Source organism: Ahaetulla prasina, chromosome 10, assembly GCF_028640845.1.
Source record: "Ahaetulla prasina isolate Xishuangbanna chromosome 10, ASM2864084v1, whole genome shotgun sequence".
NCBI lineage: Eukaryota > Metazoa > Chordata > Lepidosauria > Squamata > Colubridae > Ahaetulla > Ahaetulla prasina.
In genome coordinates, this window is record NC_080548.1 from 26661726 (window position 1) to 26689464 (window position 27739).

Consider the following 27739-nt stretch of genomic DNA (forward strand, 5'->3'; position numbering starts at 1 on the left):
TTTTTTTTATATATAAAAAGTTTTATTTTAACATTCATATCCAATAACATATTTAATGTACCATCATATACAATTAATCGGACCTGCCCGGTCACCACCCCCTTCCTACTCTCTTCCCTTCTCTACCTTCTTCTACTTTCCACGACTATCCTCCCCTTCTCTTATCTACCTCCTCTCCTCCTTCCTCCCTACTCCTTTCTTCTCCCTCTTCTATCCCTCTTCCTTCCTTTCCTCTTCCTCCTCTTCTCTTTCCTACCTCCGTCTCTCTTCTACTTCCTTCCTTCCCATCATTCTGAAATGATAGCCAGGCAGCTCCGATCTTACATTGATTATACATCTTCAATCATCTCTGTACATTAACCATCAATCCATTTTCTACCTCATCTCCCCTCCCCCTCCCTCCCCCTCCCCCCCCACCCCCCAGGACTTCCCAGAACCGAATACAGGGTATAAAACTAACAATCAAAAATTAAAATATAACACAAATCATAATCCATAGTCAGTCCTTAAAACCTCGACTCCCCGATCTCAGAAATTTCCAATTGAGTTCGTATTTGTTCTTCATTAAGAACAATGATTCTATTCCGCTATTTCGGTGGCAAATTGCGGTGACTTGTCCAATGGCAAATTTATTTCATTTGTAAGTTAAAGGTGAAGGTTGCCCCTGCACGTATGTGCTAGTCGTTTCTGGCTCTGGGGTGTTGCTCCTGCCGGTTCTGTCCAGCTCAGGTGAACAGGTAGCGGTGGCAGTGCAAGGCTCCGCCCACTCGCCCGGACGTCGTTATTTCCTGGTTTTAACCAGGAAGTAACCTGTTTTTGACCCTCTGCGCATGTGCAGAAGGCTTTGCGCATGCACAGAAGGTCAAAAATTGGATGTGACGATGGCACGCGCACTTCCAAACTGGTCGGGAAGGTAAGTAGATTTCACTCCTGCGATGCTCATCTCCGTTTCAAAGCCGAAGAGCCAACGCTGTCCGAAGACGTCTCCGTGGTCATGTGGCCGTCATGACTAAATGCCAAAGGCGCACGGAACGCTGTTACCTTCCCACTAAAGGTGGTCCCTATTTTCCTACTTGCATTTTTTACATGCTTTCGAACTGCTAGGTTGGCAGAAGCTGGGACAAGTCACGGGAGCTCACCCTCTTACGCGGCACTAGGGATTCGAACCGCTGAACTGCCGACCTTTCGATCGACAAGCTCAGCGCCTTAGCCACTGAGCCACCACGTCCCTTTGTACCCCACCTTTATTATTTTTTTAAAAACAACTCAAGGCCACCAACATTTCCAGCACATCTTCCTCCTCTTACTTTCCCCACGAAAGGAAGTATGTGAGGTGAACGTGGATGATTGGCGGATTGGCGGAAGGAAACCTGGTTTGCTTTCATGCCTAAGGTAGGATTAGAACTCTCAGTCCCCTGGTGAGTGAGATCTGCTTGCATGTTAGAAGAAGGGGGACCTAAACACGCTTTGCAGATTTCTGCATAAATCAGTGATTCTCTGGGCACCTGACATTTCTCAGACAATAAAACAAAAGAATTAAAACCAAGGCAGATAGGTCTCGACTTACAACCATCCATTTAGTGACCGAAGTGACAATGGCATTGGAAACAGTGACTTCTGTTTTTCACACTTATGACCATTGCAGCCTCCTCAGCGTCATATGATCAGAATTCGGATGCTTGGCAATGTTGTGTCTTGCCCGCTCTCACCGCAGCCGGGGTCTTCTTATCTGCTTCCGAACGCTGAGGAATGTCCTAGTATGCCTCCCGGCCCCAGCCCTGGCTCCATGCCCAGACAGGCTGCGGAGGAGGGAGCACCTCCCGGCCCCAGCCCTGGCTCCATGCCCAGACAGGCTGAGGAGGAGGGAGCACCTCCCGGCCCCAGCCCTGGCTCCATGCCCAGACAGGCTGAGGAGGAGGGGGCACCTCCTGGCCCCAGCCCTGGCTCCATGCCCAGACAGGCTGAGGAGGAGGGAGCACCTCCCGGCCCCAGCCCTGGCTCTATGCCCAGGCAAATGGAGCAACTAGACCCCTCCCCCTCCCCCACAGCATGTGAGCCTGAGGGAGGTCAATTACTAACAGCTGCCGACTGGAGTGACCCTCGCTTCAGAAGAATTGATAGGCGGCGGCGTCAGAAGGAAGGGAGGGGCAGGCCTGGATAAGTGCTGAGTCATGGAGCCACACCCCATGGCCTATATAAAGGACCTGCTTTCTGGCATTCTCTGAGTCAGGCAAAGTCTAAACATATCTTGCTGAAGTCACTTTCTGGTCTCCTGCCTGCCCTGAGGACTTTGCTAGGACTTTGGCAGAGCTGCAGAGGCACACCTGATTCGGATTTCCCTGACCCGGCCGTCAGCGGAGGAGTGGGACACGACAGGCAACTGACACACATTTATGACAATTGCAGCGTCCCGGTGTAAGAAGAAATTCACACACACACACACACACACACACACACACACACACACACACACACACACACACACGGTTATCCCAAATAAAATATTAACCATAAGCCTTAGAAATATTAGCCATAAGGAAAAGCTTCTGGAAAGCTAAAAGTCCAAGATGCTAATAAAAACAAAACTGCCTGAAGCCACATTCTAGCCACAGACCTAAAGAAAACAGCGTAACAAGAAGCTAACTGCAGATGCCGGCACTTTAGGAGATAAGAGGAAGCCAACTATCTAGATGGCTCCATCCATAAGCAAAGCGAACACTGCCCGCAGAAGTCCACTCAAGAAAGTGATTTTTCGAAATCCCTTACAGCAATTTTGACAGCTAACCAAAACAGAGTGATAGGATTAGAGCAAGCGGCTCCTCACCCAAAATCCAGCACAGGACATAAGATATCAGCCACAGTGGGAATTGCCCAACACCCTCTTTAGAAACATAAATTGCACAAATCCCAAACTTCAAAAACACAGAACCATATAAAAACCCTTGCTCTAACTCGGCTACTTGTTCAGCTGACCCAGAACTGCACGCCTGTCTTTGCGTGCAGGTTCTGCTTCATCAATAAACCAACTTTCCAATCAAACCTCCCTGTTGTTTCCAGCGTCTTTTCTCCCAGCTGGGAACTGAACCAGATGGATTGTTCTTCCATCATGTGAATCGAGTAACAGAGTTGGAAGGGTGTCAAGGTTCCAGAAAAACCTCTTCTGCATAAAAAAAACTCAGAAGCCATTGTTTTTCAGAGTTCTTTACTAGCATGAGGAAACTGGCACACGATGAGTGAAATTCCAAAACTGAACTTCTGGATTCTTTTCCCAGTTATACAAACCCCAAGAGTCCCACCCCCCTGACCCTTTTGCTGGTCACATGGTCCCACGTTCTCCCAGTTCATTCGAATATCTTCTCGCCACTCTTCCTGCAGATGTGAACACCATCCGACCTTGACCGCTTGAAGAATGTTACCATACCCCTCAACCCCGCTTCTTCCCCTCAGGGGAAAAATGTGGCAGCGTCTGGAAACCTAAAGTCTAGTATGGTTTCCAGGTCTGACAAAGGGACCTTGGAGGTCTTCTAGTCCAACCCCCTGCTTAGGCAGGAAGCATTACACCACTTCAGGCAAATGGTTATCCAAAATCTTCTTAAAAACCTCCAGTGTTGGAGCATTCACAACTTCTGGAGGCAAGTTGTTCCACTGGTTAATTGTTCTAACTGTCAGGAAATTTCTCCTTAGTTCTAAGTTGCTTCTCTCCTTGATTAGTTTCCACCCATTGCTTCTTGTCCTGCCCTCAGATGCTTTGGAGAAGAGCGTGACTCCCTCTTCTTTGTGGCAACCCCTGAGATATTGGAACCCTGCTATCATGTCTCCCCTAGACCTCCTTTTCATTAAACTAGGCATACCGTTTGCAACTTTTCCGTTGAGCAAAATCAACGGGGGAGCCGGATTCACTTAACAACCGTCTTACTAACTTAACAGCTGCGCCGATTCACTTAACAATGGCGGCAAGAAAGGTCGTAACATGGGACAAATCTCACTTAACAAATGCCTCGCGCTTAAAACTTAGTGTCCTAAGTTGAACACTGCCTGTAAAAAAACACTAGAAACATCCCCAAAAAAACACATATACTGTATGCAACAGTCAAAATAGTTAAGCAATAAATAGTAAAGCTATCAAAGGGGCCCCTTAATAGATTCTGAGTCCCAGGCCTGGGTACACAGCCAAGTTTTTAAAGTTTTATGAAAGTCCAACAGGGCTGTAGCCGTTATAATGTCTGAGGGAAAACTATCCCACGAAGCATTTTCTTCTCCTTGCCCCTCACGAAAAGTATAAAAGATGGTGGGGGTGGGGGGGAAGGCCCAGACATTAAACCTTGATGTAGACCTGAAGAGAGGGGCTGCGTAGCTGCTTTCTCTATCATTAACAGTAACGGAGTTGGAAGGGACCTTGGAGGTCATCTAGTCCAACCCCCTGCTCACGCAGGAGACCTATACTAGGGATTCGAACCGCCGAACTCCCGACCTTTCTGATCGACAAGCTCGGCGTCTTAGGCCTGTTCGCTGTTCATTTCCAGAGTCCCCGTCAAGCTGAAGAAAAGTGAATGGATGGATCCGTCTCCCTTTTCCTGTAACGCCGCCCGTTTGTTTAACGAAATATTCGATGGGCTTTCAAGAAGCCTGGTTTGAAACTCCTGCGTTCCCTGCGTTGCGGTCTGTCTTTAACCGGGGTTCAGGGTGTCAATTTCTCTAAAACACTTTTTCGAAACTTCTCAAACCCATTCTGGCATTCAGGGCTCCCAGCGGGGTCTAAAACAGCTGGAACTTTAAAAAAAAGAAAGAAAAGAAAAGAAAAGAAAAGAAAAGAAAAGAAGGAAAAAGGAGAACTCTTCAGGCTGAAAAACCATTTACAGGCAAGGCCAAGCAGTTCCGAGCTGCAGCCAAATTAGAAGCAGGATTTTGGCAGGCGCTTTAGCAACCCCATTCCGTAAACAGGAGGAGCGATTGCTAATAATAACTGGGGAAGGGGTTGCAAGGGAGGCGCTCCCTTCCAGCTGAGCTGCCGTGAGCTGCAGGATTGTAATGTGTGGCCACAATATTCGTCTTCTTCCATATTTCCCAACAAGCCTTAAAGCGCAAATATACACCCTCACTTTGGGTTTGCGGTGACTCACCCATGATAGATGTATGGAAAATGCAGCCATTCCTTCTGCTTTGCATTTCATCAACGGGTTTCCCACCCACCCATTCACCCACCCACCCAGTCTCATCCATCCCCTGACTCTTTTGTCAAGTGTAATTCGGATTTATGTGACATCAAAGCTGTTTAGAGAAAAGCAAAGCGGGAGGTGGGGGGGGGGCTGATCTGCAAAGCTGCTACCCCCCCATCTCTCTCTCTCTCTCTCTCTCTCTCTCTCTCTCTCTCTCTCTCTCTCTTTTACTGGTCCTCGTGATCTCAGGAACAAGGGTGGGGTGCTTTGAGCTAAGCTCCTCCCTTTATAAAGATGTTTTTCCCCCCCCCCCTCTGAAATTCTTGGCCAGATATAGGCAAAGGCTGCTAGACTGTTCCTGAGCTTAGATCTACAAACAGCATCCAGGTCCTTCGTCCTCCTCTGCCTGGATTTCTTTGGACGGCGGCAGCTGGTAAGTATTTTGGTCTCTTGGAGATGAGCATTTCCATGAGATCATGAAGCCTGACTATTCCTATTGATCACGAAGAGCCAGTCCCTTTTTAGTTATGTATCCCGAAGTGGCATAGTTCTGCAATTGGGTGGGGTAGGCAGAGGGAAGCAATGCCCTTTCCTCTCTCCCCCCACTCACCAAAGGAGACTGCAAAATTGCAGCGCGCTTTCCTCAAGATGTACATTCATAGGTACTGCCTCGGCTTCTTCTAATAAAATAGCAAATGGACATGTAAGGATTTTGCCAGGCAATCACCTCTGCGCCCATTTTCTGTTTTCCAGCTTTTCAATTAATTTTTCCTGAGGATAATCTCAAAACAAGGAAACCTCCCCCCGAGGCTGGGAGATCTTAGGCTAATAGGAAAAATATATAGAGAGAGATATCTACAACGTAGCAAAAGGGGAAAACAAAAAAAAAAGATCTAAGGTATTATGTCAGTTTGTAACCACAAAAACTTATAAAGCTTGCCCACAAGGCGGTTGAGAAATAAGCTTGCTATATTTTGTGAGAGAGGGAGAGAGAGAGAGAGAGAGAGAGAGAGAGAGAGAGAGAGAGAGAGAGAGAGAGAGAGAGAGAGAGAGAGGCTAAACTTTTCATTAATTGCAAGTCAGAGTTTGTCATAGTGTTAGCAGATATTTCTCCCCGTCTTTTCATGTCACCCGATACAAATTTTTTTTTAAATTTTGCCATTGAACTGCTGGGCTAACCAAGTGAGCGCTATTTCTTTTAATATGATCTGTTTATGAAGCGAAGCCCACCAGTTTGAGTGGCTGATACTGACATTTGTCTTAATTTTGTGTGTGTGTGTGTGTGGTGGTGGTGGGGCTAAAGAGAATGGCTGGCCTTTTTTAACAAGTTGGCCTTTTTAACAGGTTGGCGTAGAAAAGTGTTTTCCTTCAAGGCGAGATTTATTTTTTATTTTATTTTATTTTTTTTTAAAAAAAACCTCCTTGCCTAACTCATCGCCATGCAGCTTCTGCTGGGACTTTTCGTCTTCTCCGTCCTCCTGACTGCAGGTATGATCAAGGGTGTCCTCAGAGGGTGTGTGTGTGTGTGTGTGTGTGTGTGAGAGAGAGAGAGAGGTTGTCTAAGGAGGATCCTCCGTACCAGGCCCTTGGGGTAGGGTAGGGTGGGGTGGGGTGGATTTCCTATGGAATTGTGAAAAGCCTTGAGAACTTCTCAAAGAGGGAGTGCTTTGCTTGGAAAAAAACAACCAGTAGACTAGGGCAAGGTATATTGAAATGTAGTCAAGTCAAGATTTCAAGAAAAAATAATTGCTACCAACTTGCCTTCCATTGAGGACCTGTATACTGCACGAATCAAGAAGAGGGCCGTGAAAATATTTGCAGATCCCTCGCATCCTGGACATAAACTGTTTCAACTTCTGCCCTCAAAACGACGCTATAGGGCCCTGCACACCAGAACAACTAGACACAAGAACAGTATCTTCCCCGAACGCCATCACTCTGCTAAACAAATAATTCCCTCAACACTGTCAAACTATTCACTAAGTTTGCATTACTATTAATCTTCTCATCATTCCCACTACCCATGTCCTCCCAAAGTTACTGTATGACTGTAACTTTGTTGCTTGTATCCTTACGATTCATATTGATATTTTTCCTGATTGCTTATTTGTACCCTCTGACTATCATTAAGTGTTGTACCTTATGATTCTTGATGAACACATCTTTTCTTTTATATATAGTGAGAGCGTATGCACCAAAGACAAATTCCTTGTGTGTCCAATCATACTTGGCCAATAAAGAATTCTATTCTATTCTACTCTCTGAATTAACCATTAAGTAAAACAAACACTAGCTTAGGACAGTAAGGAAAAGGAGGCGCCACAGATATTTCCTCCCTTAATTATATATGTATGTATGTATGCATGTACTCTGTGTGTGTGTGTGTGTGTGTGTGTGTGTGTGTGTGTGTGTGTGTGTGTGTGTATTCGTAGATTTTCACGGGTATAGGTATGCAAGTCTTGGCGTATTCGGGTCTTTTTCCGTGTAAGGTTGAGAGTATCTTGGCGACATTTCAACGAGGTCTCACTCGTCATCTTCAGGCTGATGCTTACGGCTTTGTGCTTGTGCGAGCAAAGCATGGTCGGAGCTGCAGTCTCAGCCATCTGCTGCATCACAGTTGCATCACAGCCATCTGCTCAGGATATTACATCATAGAACTCAAGAGGTTGAGTACAACACAACCAACCACCCAGGTTGTTGCAGCACAGGACTAAGGATGCCCCAATACTAGAGCTCAAGATATTATCATACAGCCCATTACCCAGGTTGTTACAGCACAGAAGACTAATGGGCACACAACTAGGACCACACCCACACAGGATGATATGAAACAGCCGACTAATCTGCAAACATCAACACCATCAAGCAATCAAGATGTAACAACACAGCCAACCAACCCGCTTACAGCAGCAAAGCCAGCACTCCCTACCTCCCCACCAGTATTTATAGAGAGACGGCAGCTCCGATCACGCTTTGCTCGCACAAGCACGAAGCCGAAAGCACCAGCCTGAAGATGACAAGTGGGACCTCGTCGAAACTTCCCCAAGATACTCTCAATCTTACACTTTATATATATATATATATATCCGTAACTATTTCATTGCCACACTGCAGTTTATAAAAAATTTTCCGCCCACGTTGTCTTTACCGCTATGTTTCCCAATTGAAGTTATGGTTAAGTCTGTCGGCATGTTGTGAAATGAAAGAGTTTTCCTCACGTCATCTTCTAAACCTGCATTAGGTGGCCCGGTGGCTAAGACACTTGAGCTTGCCAATCAGAGAGGTCGGCAGTTAGGTGGTTTGAATCCCTAGTATAGGTCATCTTGCGTGAGCAGGGGGTTGGACTAGATGACCTCCAAGGTCCCTTCCCACTCTACTGTTCCTGTCCGTCATTGTTTGTGGATGCATTCTGCCAATCTTCTGTTCTTTTTGTTCTACGTAGTGGCTGTTGCAGTCATTACATTGTATGGTATAGATGACTCCTGGGTTGTCTTCTTCTTCTTCTTCTTCTTCTTCTTCTTCTTCTTCTTCTGCTTCTGCTTCTGCTTCTGCTTCTGCTTCTGCTTCTGCTTCTTCCTCCTCTTCCTCCTCTTCCTCCTCCTCTCCTTCTTCTTCTTCTTCTTCTTCTTCTTCTTCTTCTTCTTCTTCTTCTTCTTCTTCTTCTTCTTCTTCTTCTTCTTCTTCTTCTTCTTCTTCTTCCTCCCCCTCCTCCTCCTCCTCCTCCTCCTCCTCCTCCTCCTCCTCCTCCTCCTCCTCCTCCTCCTCCTCCTCCTCCTTCTTCTGGGGCTGCTCTGGTCTTTTGGTTTATTTCTTGGCGGTCTTCTAGAATTGCTTGATCATTGTCGCCTTTCTCTGGGATGTTCTTAAGGGAAGCGGTCCAGCTAATTCCAATTTGATGGCAATAAACAAATAGCCGAAGAGACCTCTGTTACCTTCTTCATTGTGCGAGAACAGGGTGTCCCTTACAACAGGAACCGTGCCAGCCTTTTGTCCTGTTAAACATCATTGCATCAACTTTCCTGTGGAACAATAAAAGGGTCAATTTAGAAAAACAACGAGCTTCTTTCCTTTCTATTTCTAACGGGCTACTTTCTCCAGGAATTTTGACTTTGGTTTCCAAGTGGAACGAAGGCGGTTCGTTTTTGCTTTCTGTCTAATCTGTGTACCTTTTTAATCAGTGGTGGGATTCAAGTAATTTAACAACCGGTTCTCTGGCCTAATGATTTCTCCCAACAACCAGTTTGCCAAACTGCTCGGAAAGTTAGCAACCGGTTCTCCCGAAGTGGTACGAACCGGCTGAATCTCACCGCTGCTTCTTATTTATTCCTTCCCCGCCCTGACTAAAGTTAGTTGCCTGCACCTCCTCTCCCTCACGGTGGCTTCTGCTATAAACTTCCTCTCTGGAAGAGTTCTTCATCTTCTTCTAAGTTTTCCTTAACGTGACTTATGACCGTTTTTCACCCTTACGACCCTTGCAGCACGGCCACGGGGTCAAAATTCAGACGTTTGTGCAACTGGCGACGGGTTGCGGTGTCCCAGGGTCAGATGGTCGCCTTTGGCTTCCTTCCAAAGTCAGCGGGGAAGCCAAATTCACTTAACCACCGGGTTACTCACTGAACAACGGCAGCGATTCACTTAACAACCGCGGCAAGGAAGGTTGTTAAAAGTGGGCAAGATTTAACTTACGAAATGTTTAGCAACAGAAATTTGGGATTCAGCTGAGGTCGCGAGTCGAAGGCTAGCCGTAATATCCAACGCGTTTCTGATTCCTTATCCCTATCCTACTTTCTCAGCGCCTCCTCATTTTTCCCCCTCCCTCTCCAGGTAATTCCTTGTCGTGTGAACTTTGCAGCTCGCAAGGTTTAGACTGCAGTGGTTCAAAGCAAGAATGTGCTTTTGACAATCCTGTCTGCATGAAGTTGACGACTGAAATTAGTGTCGGTGAGTAAGACAAGTCCTATTTCCCCACCCCATCAACAAGGGAATAAATAACATTTAATGAAAAGAAAGACTAGGGGAGACATGATAGCAGTGTTCCAATAATTGAGGGGCTGCCACAAAGAAGAGGGAGTCAAACTATTCTCCAAGGCACCTGCGGGCAGGACAAGAAGCAATGGGTGGAAACTCATTGAGGAGAGAAGGAACTTAGAACTAAGGAAACATTTCCTGATAGTGAGACCAATGAATCAGTGGAACAACTTGCACCCAGAAGTTGTGAATGCTCCAACACTGGAAGTTTTTAAAGAAGATGTTGGAGAACCATTTGTTTGAAGTAGTGTAGGGTTTCCTGCCTAAGCAGGGGAATCGGCTAGAAGACCTCCAAGGTCCTTCTGTTATAATGTAGATTTTGCAGGCTTCATAAATCTGATGGATTGTGTGCCATCAGGTGGCTGATGGTCTTTCAGGAACTCCAACCGTGCTTCCACCATCACCAGCGTAAGAAAGTCCTAGATTCTGGTTGTCATAATAACAATAACAACAACAACAACAACAACAACAACAACAACAACAGAGTTGGAAGGGACCTTGGAGGCCTTCTAGTCCAACCCCCTGCCCAGGCAGGAAACCCTAGACCATTTCAGACAAATGGCTATCCAACATTTTCTTAAAAATTTCCAGTGTTGGAGCATTCACAACTTCTGGAGGCAAGTTGTTCCACTTATTGATTGTCCTAACTGTCAGGAAATTTCTCCTTAGTTCTAAGTTGCTTCTCTCCTTGATCAGTTTCCACCCATTGCTTCTTGACCTGCCCTCGGGTGCTTTGGAGAATAGCTTGACTCCCTCTTCTTTGGGGCAGCCTCTGAGATATTGGAAGACTGCTATCATGTCTCCCCTAGTCCTTCTTTTCATTAAACTAGACATACCCAGTTCCCGCAACCGTTCTTCATATGTTTTAGCTTCCAGTCCCCTAATCATCTTTTTTGCTCTTCTCTGCACTCTTTCTAGAGTCTCAGCATCTTTTTTACATCGTGGCGACCACAACTGAATGTCTTCTTTTTCTCTTGTCTTCTATTGTTCCCTGCATTATGGCTTCCTCCAAAGAACTGAGCTCTCACATAATTGTCCAAAGTGGGATCATTTGAGCCTGATCATGTCCATAATACAGTTAGTCCTCAGTATACAACAGTTTGTTCAGTGGCCATTTGAAGTTATAACGGCACTGAAAAAAGTGACTTAGGACCGTTTTTCACACTTACGACCATTGGTTGCGTGTTCAAAATGCAGACACTTGGCAACCGACTCATATTTACGATGGTTGCAGTGTCCCAGCGTCCTTCTGACAAGCAAAGCCAATGGGAGAAGCCACTTAACAGCCATGTAACATGAGGCGAAAGTGACTTAACAACGGTCTCACTTAGCAACCGAAATTTCGGGCTCACTTGTGGTCATAAGTCGGGGAGTGCCTGTAAGAGATTCCTGCCCTTGCAGGAATCATGGGCTATTGATGAGACTATAGTTGGCTAACTCGACCCAACTTTCAGCTTATTGAGTCAAAATCGCCTTATATCTATGATGGATGAGTGTTGCCATTGTTCTCCAAACTTTTTCGGGAGAAACATTGGCATAAAATGAGATTCTGCAACTCAGAATCCGATTCCAGAGAATTGCCCCCAAACAAATCGCTTTTACAGTCCGATCTGATATGCGTTGAGGGTGCGTTCTTACGACCCACAAACAAAGATAACTTCCTATGTCACCCAATCGAATCCCATCCCTTTTTGAATTCACTGAGAGATGAAGTTGCAACTGTCCCGTGAGAACTATAGCCACTTCCGCTTTGGGCGAGGTCTTATTTCCACCCAAAGGCCTCTTCCTGCACTGTTCAAACAATACCGCAAAATAACAGCGGTGGCAAGAACCGTAATAAAATGGGACGAAAGTCTATTTTTAACCACTGTCGTACTTAGCGACAGAAATTTTGGGGCTCCGTTATGGTTCTGAGTCGAGGACTTACCTTTATTTGGCGGGAGGGAGGGTTTCCTTTAAGTCGGAGTGAGGGCTCTGATCACTGACATTTCTGTTTCTCCAGGACTCGAGAAAGTCCAAAGCACTGTGAAAAGTTGCAGTCCGAAAGATGCTTGCAAGTTACTTGAAGAGCAGAAAGGGAAGACTTCCAGTAGCCAGATACCTGGTGTTCCACTTGGAGCTGTCCTTAAAGAAGTTACCTGCAGCAAAGCCCCTCCCTCGTTCGCATCCTTCTTCCCAGCATTCCTTGGGCTCCTCCTGATGAAGCTTCTCTTCTAAAGCTCTTCCTTCCACCCAAAAAATTGTCCCCATTTTCTTGGCCTGTATAATCTCTCCAGCTGATCAGGCAGCCTCTTGGATGTTATGCATAGGTCTCTATATTTCGCCAAACAGAAACCAGTGTAGCAGACAAATATATAATCTGCCAAATGGAAACCAGTTAAGCAAACAGATATATAATCAGCAGCCTTGAATGTGTGTTTGAAGAGAAAAAAAAATGGCATAATTCCAATAAAGAAAATAATAATAAAGAATAAACAGTTGGATTCCACTTACGTCCTGATTTATTTTTTTTTAATTTGGAGTGGGGAAAAAAAAAATCAACGTTTTCCATTCTACAGGGCTGTAGGTTTGCCACGCCCTTCGTCCAGATTTGATGTGATTTGTTTTTATTTATTTGTATGTCAAATGTAGAAACTGCCCATTTTACAGAGATTTGATTTTTTTCCAACTATTATATATTATTTTATTGGTCAACTGTTTATTTTATTCTGTTCGTGCCATCTGAATCACGAAGGAAACTGTGTGTTACGTTTCTTCTTTCCAGTTTAGTCTGCAGCCCTGCAGTTTCTCTAGTTGTCTGCTAAACAAGAAAGCTTCACAAACACATTTAAGGAGTTGAGCTGGCTCAAAGATTCAGGGGCAGGCTCTGCACATACACACACACACACACACACACACACACACACACACACACTTACTTAACAAGCTCCACTCTGCAATCTTCATTAGTGGATTACTACCCTCTTGAAAGCTTTGTGCTGCTGCCCTGAAATTGACACAACCGTTATCAGTTAAATGGGCAGGTTACTGTTTTCGTTACCAAATAATTTCATTTTAAATGTAGGACTAAGTATTATTATTATTATTATTTTTTACAGATATCTAGTGTGCAGCCCTGGAGTTTCTCATGTCTAGTGCATCTCTGATACAAGAAAGTTTTCTGATCTAATTTAGTTAAGTTGACCCTGCTAATTAACTTAAACCAACTATTCCGGTCGTTCATGTGTGATGCACAAAGCTTAAGGAATGGAAGACCAGGGCTTTCTTTAGGGTCATTGGCAGTTACTATGGTTGGATTGTTCAACTTTGATTAGTACCATTAGAAAGCTGGGCTTTACTAAGTTTGCAAGGTTTATGCCAGAGAGGCTGTTCTTCAAATCCCCGTCCAAGGCCAACATTCTGAGTCAATCAATCAGAATACAACTGGTAGAGACCTTGGAGGTCTTCTAGTCCCACCACCTGCTCAAGCAGGAGACCCTATACAAGAGGGCCACCTGAATGAAAACTCTACGAAGTTCTACCAAACTGGGTAAAATCAAAGCGATGTAAATTACACGGCTTTTCCCCAGCGTAATTTTAACACTCGTCAGGGATAAGTACAGAATCTTGACTCCTGTAAAACGAATTTCTTCTTCTCGTTTTAAGGCAGGCGATTTGAAATGCTTCTTTCCAGGTTTACGTCAGCGGTCCAGTTGCTGAATGCAGAAAAAAAGGGAACGCCTAGGACATTTATTTTACCGAGAGATAAAACCTTAATTGAATAAACCACATCGGCACAGAAGAAACGAAAGCAAGCTCGGTTCATTCCCCCAGCCCCATTTTTTTCCCTAAGGGGCCTCCCAGAGTACAAAATGTCCATCCATCATTTTGTTATGGGAAATAGCCAGTCCTGCCAGAACATCTGTTCGGTGTGTCCTTAAAATGCCACCCCTGCCCGTCCAATCCTCTCTGTTATCTCTGTTATTGTCAAGCTGGGAGAGACGGGGAAAATTTAGGTAAAAGTGCATCCTCTCTGCACAGTTTCATTCCATTTGGACTTTCTGAGACAAACGAATTCACCCCTCTGTCTTTCTGGTGTTTTTTTTTTTTTTTAAAAATATCTGGTTCCCCTCCCCTCCTCTTATTTATTTTTTATTTTATTTATTTATTTTTGTCACAACAATATACACAAGCTTCACACCAAATGATTATATAGTATATAAACATATATATGAGGAAATATAAGGAAGTATAAGCATATATATATAAGAAAAAAAACAATAGGACAGGAACAGTAGGCACATTTGTGCTCTTATGCACGCCCCTTATGGTCCTCTTAGGAATGGGGTGAGGTCAATAGTAGACAGTTTTTGGTTAAAGCTTTTAGGATTATGGGAAGAGACCACAGAGTCAGGTAATGTGTTCCAAGCACTGATAACTCTGTTACAGAAGTCATATTTTCTGCAGTGTAGATTGAAGCGGTTAACATTAAGTTTGAATCTGTTGTTTGCTCTTGTATTCTTGCTATTGAAGCTGAAGAAGTCTTTAACAGGAAGGACATTGCAATAGATGATTCTCTGTGTTAAACACAGGTCCTGTCGAAGGCGGCGGAGATCTAAGTTTTCTAAGCCCAGGATTTCAAGTCTGGTGGGATAAGGTATTTTGTTGTTTTCAGAGGAGTGGAGAACTCTTCCCTCTTCCCTCGGCTTCCCTTCCCTTCTCTCCTGTCCCCTCCCAATCTATTTATTTCCTTTCCTCTCCTGTCCTTTCCCTCCCTTCTTTCTCTTCTCCGGTCCCTCTCCTTCCCCGCCCCACCCTGCATCTTCGTAATCTCTCAGCAACTCCATTAGTGCCTTATCCAATATGTGCACATTGCCTTTAGAGAGATTTATGCATTTATAAGATGGAACATGAGGTAGGTTCCAGCTATCGCCCTGTGCAATACGGCTGCACCCACTCGGAAAACGGCTGAGGACACATTCTTGGAAACCCCATCATAAACCTGAGCACCTCTGTTAGTCATGAAAGCATTTCCTCATCTTTCTGGTTTACAGAAAGTCTTTTTAAAAAGACTACTCGTCTCTTTCTTTTCTTTTCTTTTTTCTTTGTGGAGTCTTTGACAGGCACTGTTGTGATTTGGGGCAGGGGTCTCCAGCTGTGGCAACTTTAAGCCTGGAGGACTTCAACTCCCAGCTTTGCTGGCTGGGGAATTCTGGGAGTTGAAGTCCACCAGGCTTAAAGTTGCCAAGGTTGGGCACCCCTGCTTTGGGGAATTTCTAAGCACTACAGGTTGTCCTTGACTTACATCCATTTGTTTAGTGACTGTTCAAAGTTACAATGGCACGGGGAGGGGAAAAGGGGGGGTCCTCATACTTACGACCAGTGCAGCGTTCCCCACAATCATAGGATCAAAAGATCGGTATTTGTCAAGAGACATTTATTTGCAATGGTTGCAAGATCCTAGAGGACACATGGTCGCCATTTGCAACCTTCCCAGCCAGTATCTGACCAGCTAAGGCAGGGGTCTGCAAACTTGGCTCTTTTAAGACTTGTGGACTTCAACTCCCAGAGTTCCTCAGCCAGCAAAGCTGGGAGTTGAAGTCCTCCAGGCTTAAAGTTGCCACGGTTGGAGACCCCTGCCCCAAAGCACAACAGTGCCTGTCAAAGACTCCACAAAGCTGGCTGAGGAACTCTGGGAGTTGAAGTCCACAAGTCTTAAAAGAGCCAAGTTTGCAGACCCCTGAGCTAAGGCAATGGGGGAAGCCACATCATTTGCTTAACAATGGTGGCAAGAAAAATTGTAACATTGGGGAGGGGTGTGACTCGGTTAACAATCGCCTTGTTTAGCAACGGAAATTCCGCTCCCCATTGTGATGGTAGGTCGAGGATTACCTGTATCCAAATACAACCCAACTCAATGGCTCCCAAACTTTGGGGCACCAGGAACCGGTTCTGAGGACCGGAGAGGCCATGGCTTTGCTTACCACCTACATTCTACTGATATGACCATGGACCGGTGCTGATCCATAGATGGAAAGGAATTAAAATCAGGTGAAACTTACTTAACAGAGCCGTGGTGGCGCAGTGGTTAGAATGCAGAATTGCAGGTTAATTCTGCCGACTGACAGCAGTTTGAACCTGATTGACTTAAGGATGACTCATCCTTGCAAAGTGGGTAAAGTAAGGACCCAGATTGTTAGGGGCAACTATGCTGACTCTATAAACTGCTTAGAGAGGGCTGTAAAGCACTGAAGCGGTATATAAGTTAAAGGCTATTGCTATTGCTATTGGTACCGATCTATCTATCTACCATCCATCCATCCATCCATCCATCTATCTATCTATCTATCTATCTATCTATCTATCTATCTATCTATCTATCTATCTATCTATCTACCTATCTTTCTGTTTTTCTGTCTCTCTTTCCCTCCCTCTCCCTCTCTCCCTCTCTCTCCCTCTCTCTCTCTCTCTCTCCCCCACCTGGGGGGAGGAAGGAACCCCTGAACTTAATAAAAAATAAACATTAAGGGTTACAATTAAATGTGTAAGGAGATTGGAGCAGAAATAAAATCACCCAAGTTCAAGTATACAGCATCAAACATTTTAAACCTCTATGCAGCGAAATTAAATGTGCCAAGTTCACCCTCTGGGTCCCATTCTCCTAAACGTCTCCGAATTGAACGTAATTCCTCAGGCATGAAATCTCACTTCTCCTCAGCCCAAATTCATAATTTCTCCTCCCTCATATTTGGGCAAAACAAAAAACAAAAAAACCCCAAATTTGAGTTTGTAAAACTCAAAAAACCTTTTTTTTAAAAAAAAATCCCCCAGCTAACTATTAGATCACTTGACATTCAGATTTAAGTTGTTTCTTTCTGCATTTCTTTAATTTCTTAGTGGCCTGTTTAAAGAAAAAAATCTGGTGTTTTCCCACCGGGATAAAGCCCAGCCACATTTCCCACATTTTTCCCTTTGTCACATTTGTGTCCTTCAATCAGGATTCTGCCTGACAGCAGCGAGATGCACTTCGCCAAGGAATTCCCAGTAGTTGTATTACTCATCCTTTGCCTTTGTATTGTTAGGGCATTCTTCCAACCATTCTTCCAATGCCACAAAGGCAGCCTTCGGACATATGCACAAACACACACACACACACACACACAGAGAGAGAGAGCATCAGCTCGCAGCCCCTATTAAAATCCCTATTTTAATATTTCCGCGGTTTCACCATCCAGTTCTGCAGCATTTCCTCATTTCAGCCTGCTAGCAACATTTATTACTATTTCTCTCTCTACAGACACACAACACCTCCTCATTATAAATCTCTCTCTCTCTCTCTCTCTCTCTCTCTCTCTCTCTCCCCCACCGTCCCTCCCCTGCTGTGGGGGGGAAGGATCCCCTAAACCAGTTCTGGGTGGTGGGAATCTCACATCTGGAGCAGTGGTGAAACCCAATTTTTTTTTTACTACCAGTTCTGTGGGCGTGGCTTGGTGGGTGTGGTGTGACTTGATGCTGCAAAATCCCCATTCCCTCCCCACTCCTGGGTGAAGGATATCACAAAATCTCCATTCAGTCTGGGGCCAGCCAGAGGTAGTATTTGCCAGTTCTCCGAACTACTCAAAATTTTTGCTACCGGTTCTCCAGAACTTGTCAGAACCTGCTGGATTTCACCCCTGGTCTGGAGCAGTGGTGGGATTATTTTTTGACTACTGGTTCTGTGGATGTGGCTTTGTGGGCATGGCTAGGGGTGTGTGACAGGCAGCACTTGGCCTCCTGCACCCCCCTGGGAGCAAAAACAGGCCATGTGGGGGGGGGCGCCTCCCCCATGCCTGTTTTGGGCTTAGGAGGCTTCCCTGAAGCCTCCTGGGAGTGAAAACAGGCCACGGGGGAGGGGCAACACTCCCTCACACCCCATTTTGGACCTAGGAGGACTCCCTGTATTTACCTGGGAGCCAAAATGAGGCACGTGGGGACTCCTGGAAGGGGCGGGGCAGGTGGAGTGATGCTAGCCAGCAATTTAACTATTGGTTCTCTCAAACCAGCCTGAACCATCTGAATCCCACCATTGGTCTGGAGGCCAATGAGCCCAGGAGCATGCGCAAAAGGTAAAAAAACACATTACTTCCTGGTTGAAACCAGGAAGTAATGACACCCAGGCGGCGGGTGTCGCCGATTGTTCAGGGATTGCTACCGGATCATGAGATCTGGTCAGAACCGGGAGCATTTCACCCCTGCTGCAAAGGTGCTGTGAGAGTAGGGGGCAGGCCATGGAGGCAGCAACAGCAAATGTACTGCAACGAAGGCGGAACACTGTTTCGGGCTCTTTTTTTTAGTCCCTCAAACTTTTGTTTCCCTGCAAATTATAGCGAGAAATGCGACAGAGAAACGTTCTGATGACCCAGGGCGTGACACAAAGGCAACACAGCCAGAGAACCGATATGAGCCCCTTTATTATCACCAACTGTGCCTCCAATGTCCCTTTCAATTCTCCGGCCTGGAGAGAGAGCTCTTCCACCAACCTGTAACAGTCTTTGGCTGGCAATACTTCAGTCCCAAACGTTGTAAGCAGAAAACTTCTAACAAAAAATCCAACAAGGCAAGACCCGGTAATTAATCTGGCAGGGCAAGCAAAATAAGGAATTCCACAAGTAAAGTAGCATGGCAATAAATCAAACCTGCTGGGAGGATGCCAGGATTCAAAGAAACACCAGGTAAACTCAGTGTTTGTTCCTGACAAACGCCCCTCCCATTTGCCTTTCCTTTTAAACTCCAGCAGCAGCTGTGCCTTGTAAAGAGGATCTGATCCCTTTCCTCCCTCGTAAGCCACAGCAACCCACATTGCTCTCTTCTCCGTTCCTCCCTGCGCTGCCTAGGATGAGGAGGGGGTGGGCCTTGGTCTTCATCTGAAGACGATCTCCCTTGTTCTACCTCTCTCTACCTGCTCTGCCCAGCCTGACTTTGCCCTTCCCCAGTTTCTTCCACAGCCAATGGATCCACTCTCTCACTCTCTGTCAGCCGTTCCTCTTCCCCTTTGGATTCAGACTCCGACAGCGGCATGACAAACATGATGAAGCTGGGCTGGGGCGATGGCACACGTGCCCACAGAGAGGGCTCTGTGTGCCATCTCAGGCACGTGTACCATAGGTTCGCCACCATGGCCCACACCATTTCTGACAGATGGAAGTCCAGTCTGTTCTTGAAAGCTTCCAGGGATGAAGCTCCCACAATTTCCGAAGACAACTTCTGTTCCATTGGTTGATTGCTCTCACTGTCAGAAAGTTCCTCCTTATTTCCAGGTTGAATCTCTCCTTGTACAGTCTCCATCCATTATTCCTTGTCTGGCCTTCTGGTGCCTTGGAAAATAGCTTGACCCCTTCCTCTCTGTGGCAGCCCCTCAAATATTGGAAGACTACTCTCATGTCTCCCCTGGTCCTTTTCTTCACTAGTCTAGCCAGGACCAGTTCTTGCAACCGTTCTTCATATGTTTTAGCCTCCAGTCCCCTAATCATCTTGGTTGCTCTTCTCTGCACTCTTTCTAGACTCTCAACATCTTTAAGGCTTTATAGAGTGGTATTAGTACCTCACTTGATCTTGACTATATCCCTGCATTAATACAATTTAGGATTGCATTGGCTGCCACACACTGTTGAGTTCTGTAAAAGAGTTTTTCTAAAGCAGTGCTTCCAAGGATGAGGTGCCTCAGTTTGTCTGGGGAAGGTGTATACCATCTCATGAAGCTTTCCTGACCTGTTCCCGAGTTGCTATAGCCAGGGAGATGGGGAATTGCGCCTCACAGCTGCATCGAAGAATTTGCATCTCCGTCAAAACAAAGCACATCCTAGCCTGACGAAGTCAAGGCCATCTCCACGGAAACCCACAAGGGCTGCAGGGAGTGACTTCTACAACCTGCAAAATTGCTTTGTTGGGGAAGGTGACTGATGACACACCTAGGGAGGAGGAGGAGGAAACAGGGTCAGAGGCAAGGCACGAATTGGGTGAAGCCAGAGCTGGCTTTACTTGGTCTGTGCCAACAAGGCACTCCTGATAAACAACTGGATTTTTCTTGAAACTTTGAGGCTCCTGCTTTTATTAGGGCATTGGTCCGAACCCTGACAGCGTCCTCTGTACATGCACAGAAGACACTTCCATTGAAAGGAAGTGGAACGAGAAGCAGATTGCTCACAACATGCTTCTTTCAGAGAGAGAGAGAGAGAGAGAGATGGAGGGAGAGAGAGAGGGGGGAGAGAGAGGGAAGGATGGAGAGAGAGGGAGGGAGAAAGAGAGGGGGAGGGAGGGAGAGGGGGAGAGAGGGAGAGAGGAGTGGAGGGAGGGGGAGAGACAGAGAGGGAGAGAGGGAGAGAGTTTAGTGTAATAAAACTTCTAGGCCCATCACAGGCATGAAAGCTGATTGGTTGACTGTGGGTCAATCACCAAAGAGGCTGTGAATTCTAGCCCTGCCTTAGGGAAAAAAGTCAGTTGGATGACTCTCTCTCTCTCTCTCTCTCTCTCTCTCTCTCTCTCTCTCTCTCTCTCTCTCTCTCCAACTATCCTTCACAGTTCACAGTGGGGAGAATAGGAGGGAGAAGGAATATTAGGTACGCTCCCTGCCTTGGGTTATTTGTACAAATAGCAAAGGCGAGAGGTCAACCAACGACCAAACCATTTTTTAAAAAAAAATACATAAATAAATAAATATTTCCTGGAGAGGGTTACCTTCTTGCCACTCTGGAAGGCGGATTGTCCTCCAAAGTCTGTGCAGAAGGTGATGCCATAGTAACAATCAGAGACAACTTTGAATTTTCACGGGTAATAAAACAGCAATTTTATAAGCGTTTCACACACGGTGGTGGGATTCAAAGAATTTAACAACCGGTTCTCTTCCCTAATGATTTCATCCAACAACCAGTTCATCAAACTGCTAAGGAAGTTAACAACCTGTTCTCCTGAAGTGGCGCGAACTGGCTGAATCCCACCACTGGTTTCATATCCTTTATTATTATTATTATTATTATTATTATTATTATTATTATTATTATTATTATTATTATTATTATTATTATTATTATTATTATTATTATTATTATTATTTTGGTCCAAGGTTGTGTGTGTTGTTTTGCAGAACCTCCTGGCCACACAATTGTAATCCTTCAAGAAGAGGGTTTTTTTTTGTTTTGTTTTTTAAAACCTCCAGTGCCTGATTCTTCATCATGCAACTTCTGCTGGGGCTCTTCTTCTTCTCCATACTCCTGACCACAGGTATGGTCAGGGTTGTCCTTCTGGGGGATGGGATGGTCAGTGGAGCCAAGGAGGGTCCTCCACACTGATCACTTGCGGGGGGTGGGATGGGCGTCGCTTAGGGCTGTGAAAAGCCTTGAGAACTGCTCAAAAATGGAGCGGTTTACTGGTGGGGAGGAAGGTGAGAAAGGAAGTGTAGAGTAGTAGGGGCCTCTGGTGGCTCAACAGACTAAGTCTGTCTGTTATTAACACATCTGCTTGCAATTACTGCAAGTTCAAGTCCCACCAGGCCCAAGGTTGACTCAGCCTTCCATCCTTTATAAGGTAGGTAAAACGAGGACCCAGATTGTTGGGGGCAATTTAAGTTGACTTTGTATATAATATACAAATGGATGAAGACTATTGCTTAACACATTGTAAGCCGCCCTGAGTCTTCGGAGAAGGGCGGGATATAAATTCAAATTAAAAAAAAAAGTCAGAGTAGATTATTGAAAAATATTTAACTCAAGAGACAATCTGCCACATTCCTGGCCTTTCATACGACCACCTGAGCCCTGGAAGAACCATTAAGCAGAATAAGCACATTTTTAGGACATCAGGGAAAAGGAGGCACCACAGAGATTTCCTCCCTAGTTACTCTCCCTTAACTATTCCATGACCGATCGTCACTTTCGTCAGTGTTTTTTCCTCATTTCCTTTCTCTGCTTTGTTCAAGTGGGCATAGCATCCGAGTAGATTAAGGTTTATCGGAAGTACTTGCGTCAAGGGAGGTGTGGGAAGTTAGCAATCATTCCTCTCCTCTCCTAGGAAAATGAGATATTTTAGGAAATATTAAAAGGGCAGAATATTTCCCCTTAAAGGGAGACAGAAACTCACCCACCCCCTGCACGGGCCATTAAGGCCTGGGCCAATCTATTCTACACAACAAAGATCTACCTCCTTCAGGCAGAGCCATAATAGGAATCCCAAAGCCCTTTCATTACATCATCATCCCCCAGCAAGGCTCAACCAAGCCTGGGACACAGACAACCTACAAAGTTAGCCCTGCAGGGCCCCATGGGAGCCTGACAACCAATCAGAATACAAGCTCAAATTCAAAGCCCAGCAGAGGGTATAAATCTCTCTCTCTCTCTCTCTCTCTCTCTCTTTCTCTCTCACCCATGTGCCTTTTTGCCCGGGACCTCAAACCATGTGGTCCTATCCACCATTAAAAACCATCTTTCCAAACAGCCTGAGTTGGGCTTTTGGAGCTTTACGATAACACAACCTGGCCAGAATGTCTCTTCTTAAAGTAGAGTCTGTACAAGTAGTCCTCGACTTGCAAGAGTTCACTTAGTGACCTTTCAAAGTTACGACGACACTGGAAAAAGTGACTTATGACCGTTTTTCACACTTACGACCATTGCAGCCTCCCCATGGTCACATGATTAAAATTCAGACCCTTGGCAACTGACTCCTATTTATGACCGTTGCCGTGTCCCGAGATCATGGGATCACCTTTTGTGACCTTCTGTCTAGCGAAGTCAATGGTGGCTCAAGGCTGTAAGAAGCCTGTTATTAAAACCAGCTGCCTGCAATTACTGCAGGTTCAAGCCCCACCAGGTCCAAGGTTGACTCAGCCTTCCATCCTTTATAAGGTAGGTAAAATGAGGACCCAGATTGTTGGGGGGGCAATAAGTTGACTTTGTATATAATATACAAATGGATGAAGACTATTGCTTAACACAGTGTAAGCCGCCCTGAGTCTTCGGAGAAGGGCGGGATATAAATGCAAATAAAAAACAAAACAAAACCAACCGTGCTAGCAGGGGTGAAATCCAGCAGGTTCTGACAGATTCTGGAGGACCGGTAGCAGAAATTTTGAGTAGTTTGGAGAACCAGCAAATGCCCACTTCTGGCTGGCCCCAGGGTGGGGTGGGAATGGGGATTTTGCAGTATCCTTCCCCTGGAGTGGGGTGGAAATGGAGATTTTTGCAGTATCCTCCCCTGCCACGCCCACCAAGCCACACCACGCCCACCAAGCCACACCCACAGAACCGGTAGTAAACAAATTTCGATTTCACCGCTGCTTGCTACTACCTTAACAACTGCAGTGAGTCCCTCAACAACAGTGGCAAGAAAGGTCGTACCGCGGGGCAAAACACTTCTAACAACTACCTCAATTAGCAACATAAATTTTGGGTTCAGTTGCGGTCATCCGTTGAAGACTACCCGTATTGGAAATAATAATAATAATAATAATAATATAATAATAATAATAATAATAATTTAATTTGTATACCGCCCTTCTCCTGAAGGACTCAGGGCGGTGAACAGGAAGATAAAATAAAAACGATACATTTCAATAAAAACAATATTTAAAAAACTTATTCCAATAGCCTAAATTTAAAATACAATACAAAATATAAAAGAAACCCCAATAAAATCCATATTAAAACCCTATTTAAGCCAGTCCTGCTCGAAAGAATAGATATGTTTTAAGCTCGCGGCGAAAGGTCCGGAGGTCTGGAAGTTGTCGAAGTCCAGGGGGAAGCTCATTCCAGAGGGTAGGTGCCCCCACCGAGAAGGCTCTCCCCCTGGGGGTCGCCAGCCTGCACTGTTTGGCTGACGGCACCCTGAGGAGGCCCTCTCTATGAGACCGTACCGGCCGGTGAGAGGCATGTGGTAACAGAAGGCGGTCCCGAAGATATCCCGGTCCTATGCCATGGAGCACTTTAAAGGTGGTAACCAGCACCTTGAAGTGCACTCGGAAAACCACAGGTAGCCAGTGCAGCCTACGCAGGATCGGTGTTATATGGGAGCCATATCTCTTCTGCATTATCTGCCCGCTCCCCAAATTCCTCTTCAAACTGATGGGGAAGGAGGGAGGAAATGGCTTCATTTACGAAATTTAGGTACCGCCCATCTCGCTCTCAGAGTGACTCCGAGTAGTTTACAACTATACAATTTTTATCTGAAGAAGCAAACAACGGTCAATGCAGGAAAGCAACAGGCTTCCTTCCTTCCTATTTCTAACTGGCCACTTTCCCCAGGAATTTTGGCAGATTCCAAATTTGGCGGATTCCAAATGCAACAAATGGAATTTGTTTTTGCTTTCTGTATAACCCATGTTCCCTCTCTCTCTCTCTCTTATGCCTTTGTCTCCCAGCCAAAAGTTAGCAGTGTGTACCTCCTCTTACCCAGGGCTGAAATCTACTTACCTTCCCTACCAGTTTGGAAGTGCACAGGCCACGCACGTGTGGACCCTCTGCGCATGTGCAGAGTGTAAAAAACAGGTTTAATGACCGGGCAGATGGGCGGAGCCTCAGCGACCAGTTTTTTGAACCACCCATCGCCATCACTACCAGTTCAGCCGAACCGGTCCTAACCGGTAGCATTTCACCCCTGCTCTTACCTCAAAATGGCTTCTGCTAAACTGTGTCTCTGGAACATATTTTACCTTCCTATGGCTCTGGTTGTGCCTCACCATATCTCCTCTGGCCAGCTTAGCTAAGACTGCTGAGAGTCCTGGCTCCATAATATTGAAAGCGTCTCTGATACCCCGTCCCTATCCTATATTCTTAGCTCCTCCCACTTGTTCCCCCCCCCACTCTCCAGGTAGCTCCTTGACATGTGAACATTGTGCCTCATCTAGTTCAGACGCATGCTCTGGCGAAAAGAAAGATTGCCCTTATGAGAACGCGACCTGCATGACTTTGACCACTGAAATGACAATACGTGAGTAAGACATGCCTCATAAAAGCTGACGGATCCAGTGATCCCCAGGTTGTGTGGTGAAGGTCCGTTAGCTTTTCCAACAATGCCCTCATCACCACAGAAATGAAGCCCACCTGTTCTGTTCTCCTTGCCTCAGTCCAAGCGATGGCTTAATTAGCCGGCAACTATCAGCTCTGGCAGCAAACTAGCGAGCACCTGCCAAATGTCTCTGTTATCTCCCTTGATGCCGATTAGTCAATAAACAGTACTTCAGCTCTAGTCAAGCAGTTGATTTGCCTGCTATGAAGAGGCATAGCAGCCCTTGCTGCTTTTATATCCTGTGGAGTGTGGCTCCATGACTCAGCACTTCCTAGGCCTGCCCCACCCCTGCTTCTGTTGTTCCCACCTCTCCTGCCTACGAAACCTAGGGTCCAGCCAGGCCTGATTGCCATCAGCTGGGACTGGAGGTGTGGCCTGGGGGGGGGAAAGAGTCAGGGGACGGAGGCCTCGTTATCTCCTCCACCTGGCCTGTTTCTGGCTCCTGGAGCTGAGCCAGGGAAGCCGGTGCTCCCGAGGTAAGTCCTGATGGCCCTTCCCCCTCACTTTCCAAGTCACTTTCTGGCAGGGGGCCTGGCTCAGGGTGGCGCAGACACAACACCACCCATCATCCTCTTCTTCCCTCTTCTTCTTCTTCTTTCCCCACAATTACAAACTTCTTCAGAGAGTTGGGCCTTCACCTAATGCAGGGGTGTCAAACTCGATTTCATTGAGGGCTGCATCAGGGTTGTGTTTGACCTTAGGGAGGCCGGGATGAACGTGGCCAGCTGGACGTCACTCATGTCAAGGGCACCTGTGGTGGCCTGGGTGGGGCTGTGGTATCTTCCTGAAGCTTTCTGCCAGCAAAAACGGAGCTCGCCATCCATTTTCACAGGCAGAGCGCTGCAGGAGGCCGTTGTGGCTGCAAACGGAGCTCAGGAGGGCTACGTGCGGCCCTCCTGAGCTTCGTTTTCCCTGGTAGAGGCACTGCGGGCCGGTCCTTTGTTGTTTCCAGGGTGGCCCCACTGGGCCAGATCTAAGCACCTCGCAGACTGGATCTGGCTCACGGGCCTTGAAGTAGGATGAAGTGAGCCCGGTTGTGTAGATCAGGAGTCGCCAACCCTCTGGGCTGCAGCCCACTACCAGGCCTTGTGCAGGGGTGAAATCTACTTACCTTCCTTACCGGATCGGAAGTGCACACGCCGCGCCCGCACGCTTGCTTCGGTCACATTCGTGCGGGTCACATGCACGTGGAGACCTTCTGTGCAATGCGCAAAACTTTCTGTGCATGAGTCAAACTTTCTGCGCATGTGCCGAAGGTAAAAAAAAAACCAGATTATTTCCTGGTTAAAACGGGTGGGTGGAGCGGCTGGGTGGAGCTTTGCTCTGCCATCGCTACCGGATCGCCGAACTACCGGCCACGATCGCTACTGGATAGCGAGATCCGGTCAGAACCGGGAGCATTTCACTCCTGGCCCTTGTGCCTTTCAGAAGCAGGCCGTGGAAATGGTAGGGGAGCACACAGGCATGTAATTCTCATGTTTCCGAGCAGTAAGAGAGCGAGTAGTGGGCTGCCGAACCGTCCCCTATCTCCCAGCCCCTCGCTGGTCTGCAAAGCCGGAAGGTTTGGGGAACTCTGGTGTAGATAATATTGGACACCTGAATTTCTTTAGCTCCGAGTGACTCTAATCACTGAATTTTCTCTTTTCCTCTAGTGGTGAAAATCGTAACCGTCATGAAAAGTTGCAGTCAGAAAGATGTGTGCAACCGACTGAAAGAACAGAAAGGGGACATTTTAAACAGCTCGTTACCAACTTTGTCAGATATTATTCCTAGTTTTCAAATTGGGGCTGTTATTAAAGAAGTTACCTGCAGCAGAGCCCCTCCCTCCTTTGTACCCTTCTTCCCAGCATTCCTTCGGCTTCTCCTGATGAAGCTTCTCGTCTAAAGCTTTTCCTTCCACCCAAGAAATTGTCCCCTTTTTCTTGGCCTGTATAATCTCTCCAGCTGATCAGGCGGCCTCTTGGATGTTATGCATCGGCCTCTATATGTCCCTAAATAGTTAAGAAGACAGAAATTTAATCAGCAGCCTTGTATGTTCGAGGAAAACGGCAGCCTAAAGTGAAAATGAATAAATAAATAATTGAATTCCAGTCATAGCCCGATTATTATTTTTTTGGGATGGGGGTGGGGGGGAAACCCACCTTTTTAAAAAATTCTATGGGGATATAGTTTGCCACTCCCTTCCTCCTGATTTGAATTAATATCTTGATTCATATTTACTTTTATTTGTTCATCTATCGAATGTAGGAAACTGCCCATCTCACTCAGACATTTGATTTTCCAACCCCTAGGTGTTCTTTTATTGATCCGTTGCTTCTTTTATTTTAGTTTTCTCTATGCCATCTCAGTGCTGAGAGCAACTCCATGAATTATTTTTCTTCTTCCCAGTTTAGTTTATAGCCCCAGAGTTTCCTAATCGTCCCCTATAAAAAAAACCAGAAAGCCTCATGGATGCATGTAGGGATTTCAGCTGCCACAAAAGTGTGCTTGTTAAATTTCTCTCTCTCTCTCTTTTCTCTCTCTCTCTCTCTCTCTCTCACACACAC

General features: G+C 46.0%; 1 protein-coding gene and 1 long non-coding RNA gene across 2 annotated transcripts; both read left to right on the plus strand.

Annotated features, from left to right (window-relative positions):
- The first annotated feature begins 5439 nt into the window (after positions 1 to 5439).
- On the plus strand, positions 5440 to 12672 carry LOC131204537 (phospholipase A2 inhibitor LNF1-like). The gene is made up of 4 exons (XM_058195924.1): positions 5440 to 5589; positions 6501 to 6644; positions 9981 to 10097; positions 12187 to 12672. The coding sequence occupies exons 2-4, from the start codon at positions 6596 to 6598 to the stop codon at positions 12399 to 12401; spliced, it is 381 nt and encodes a 126-aa protein (XP_058051907.1). The 5' UTR covers positions 5440 to 5589; positions 6501 to 6595; the 3' UTR covers positions 12402 to 12672.
- An 8611-nt stretch (positions 12673 to 21283) lies between these two features.
- On the plus strand, positions 21284 to 27283 carry LOC131204538 (uncharacterized). The gene is made up of 3 exons (XR_009156609.1): positions 21284 to 21419; positions 24996 to 25115; positions 26846 to 27283. It is a non-coding gene; the product is annotated as an uncharacterized LOC131204538 (long non-coding RNA).
- The last annotated feature ends 456 nt before the right edge of the window (positions 27284 to 27739 follow it).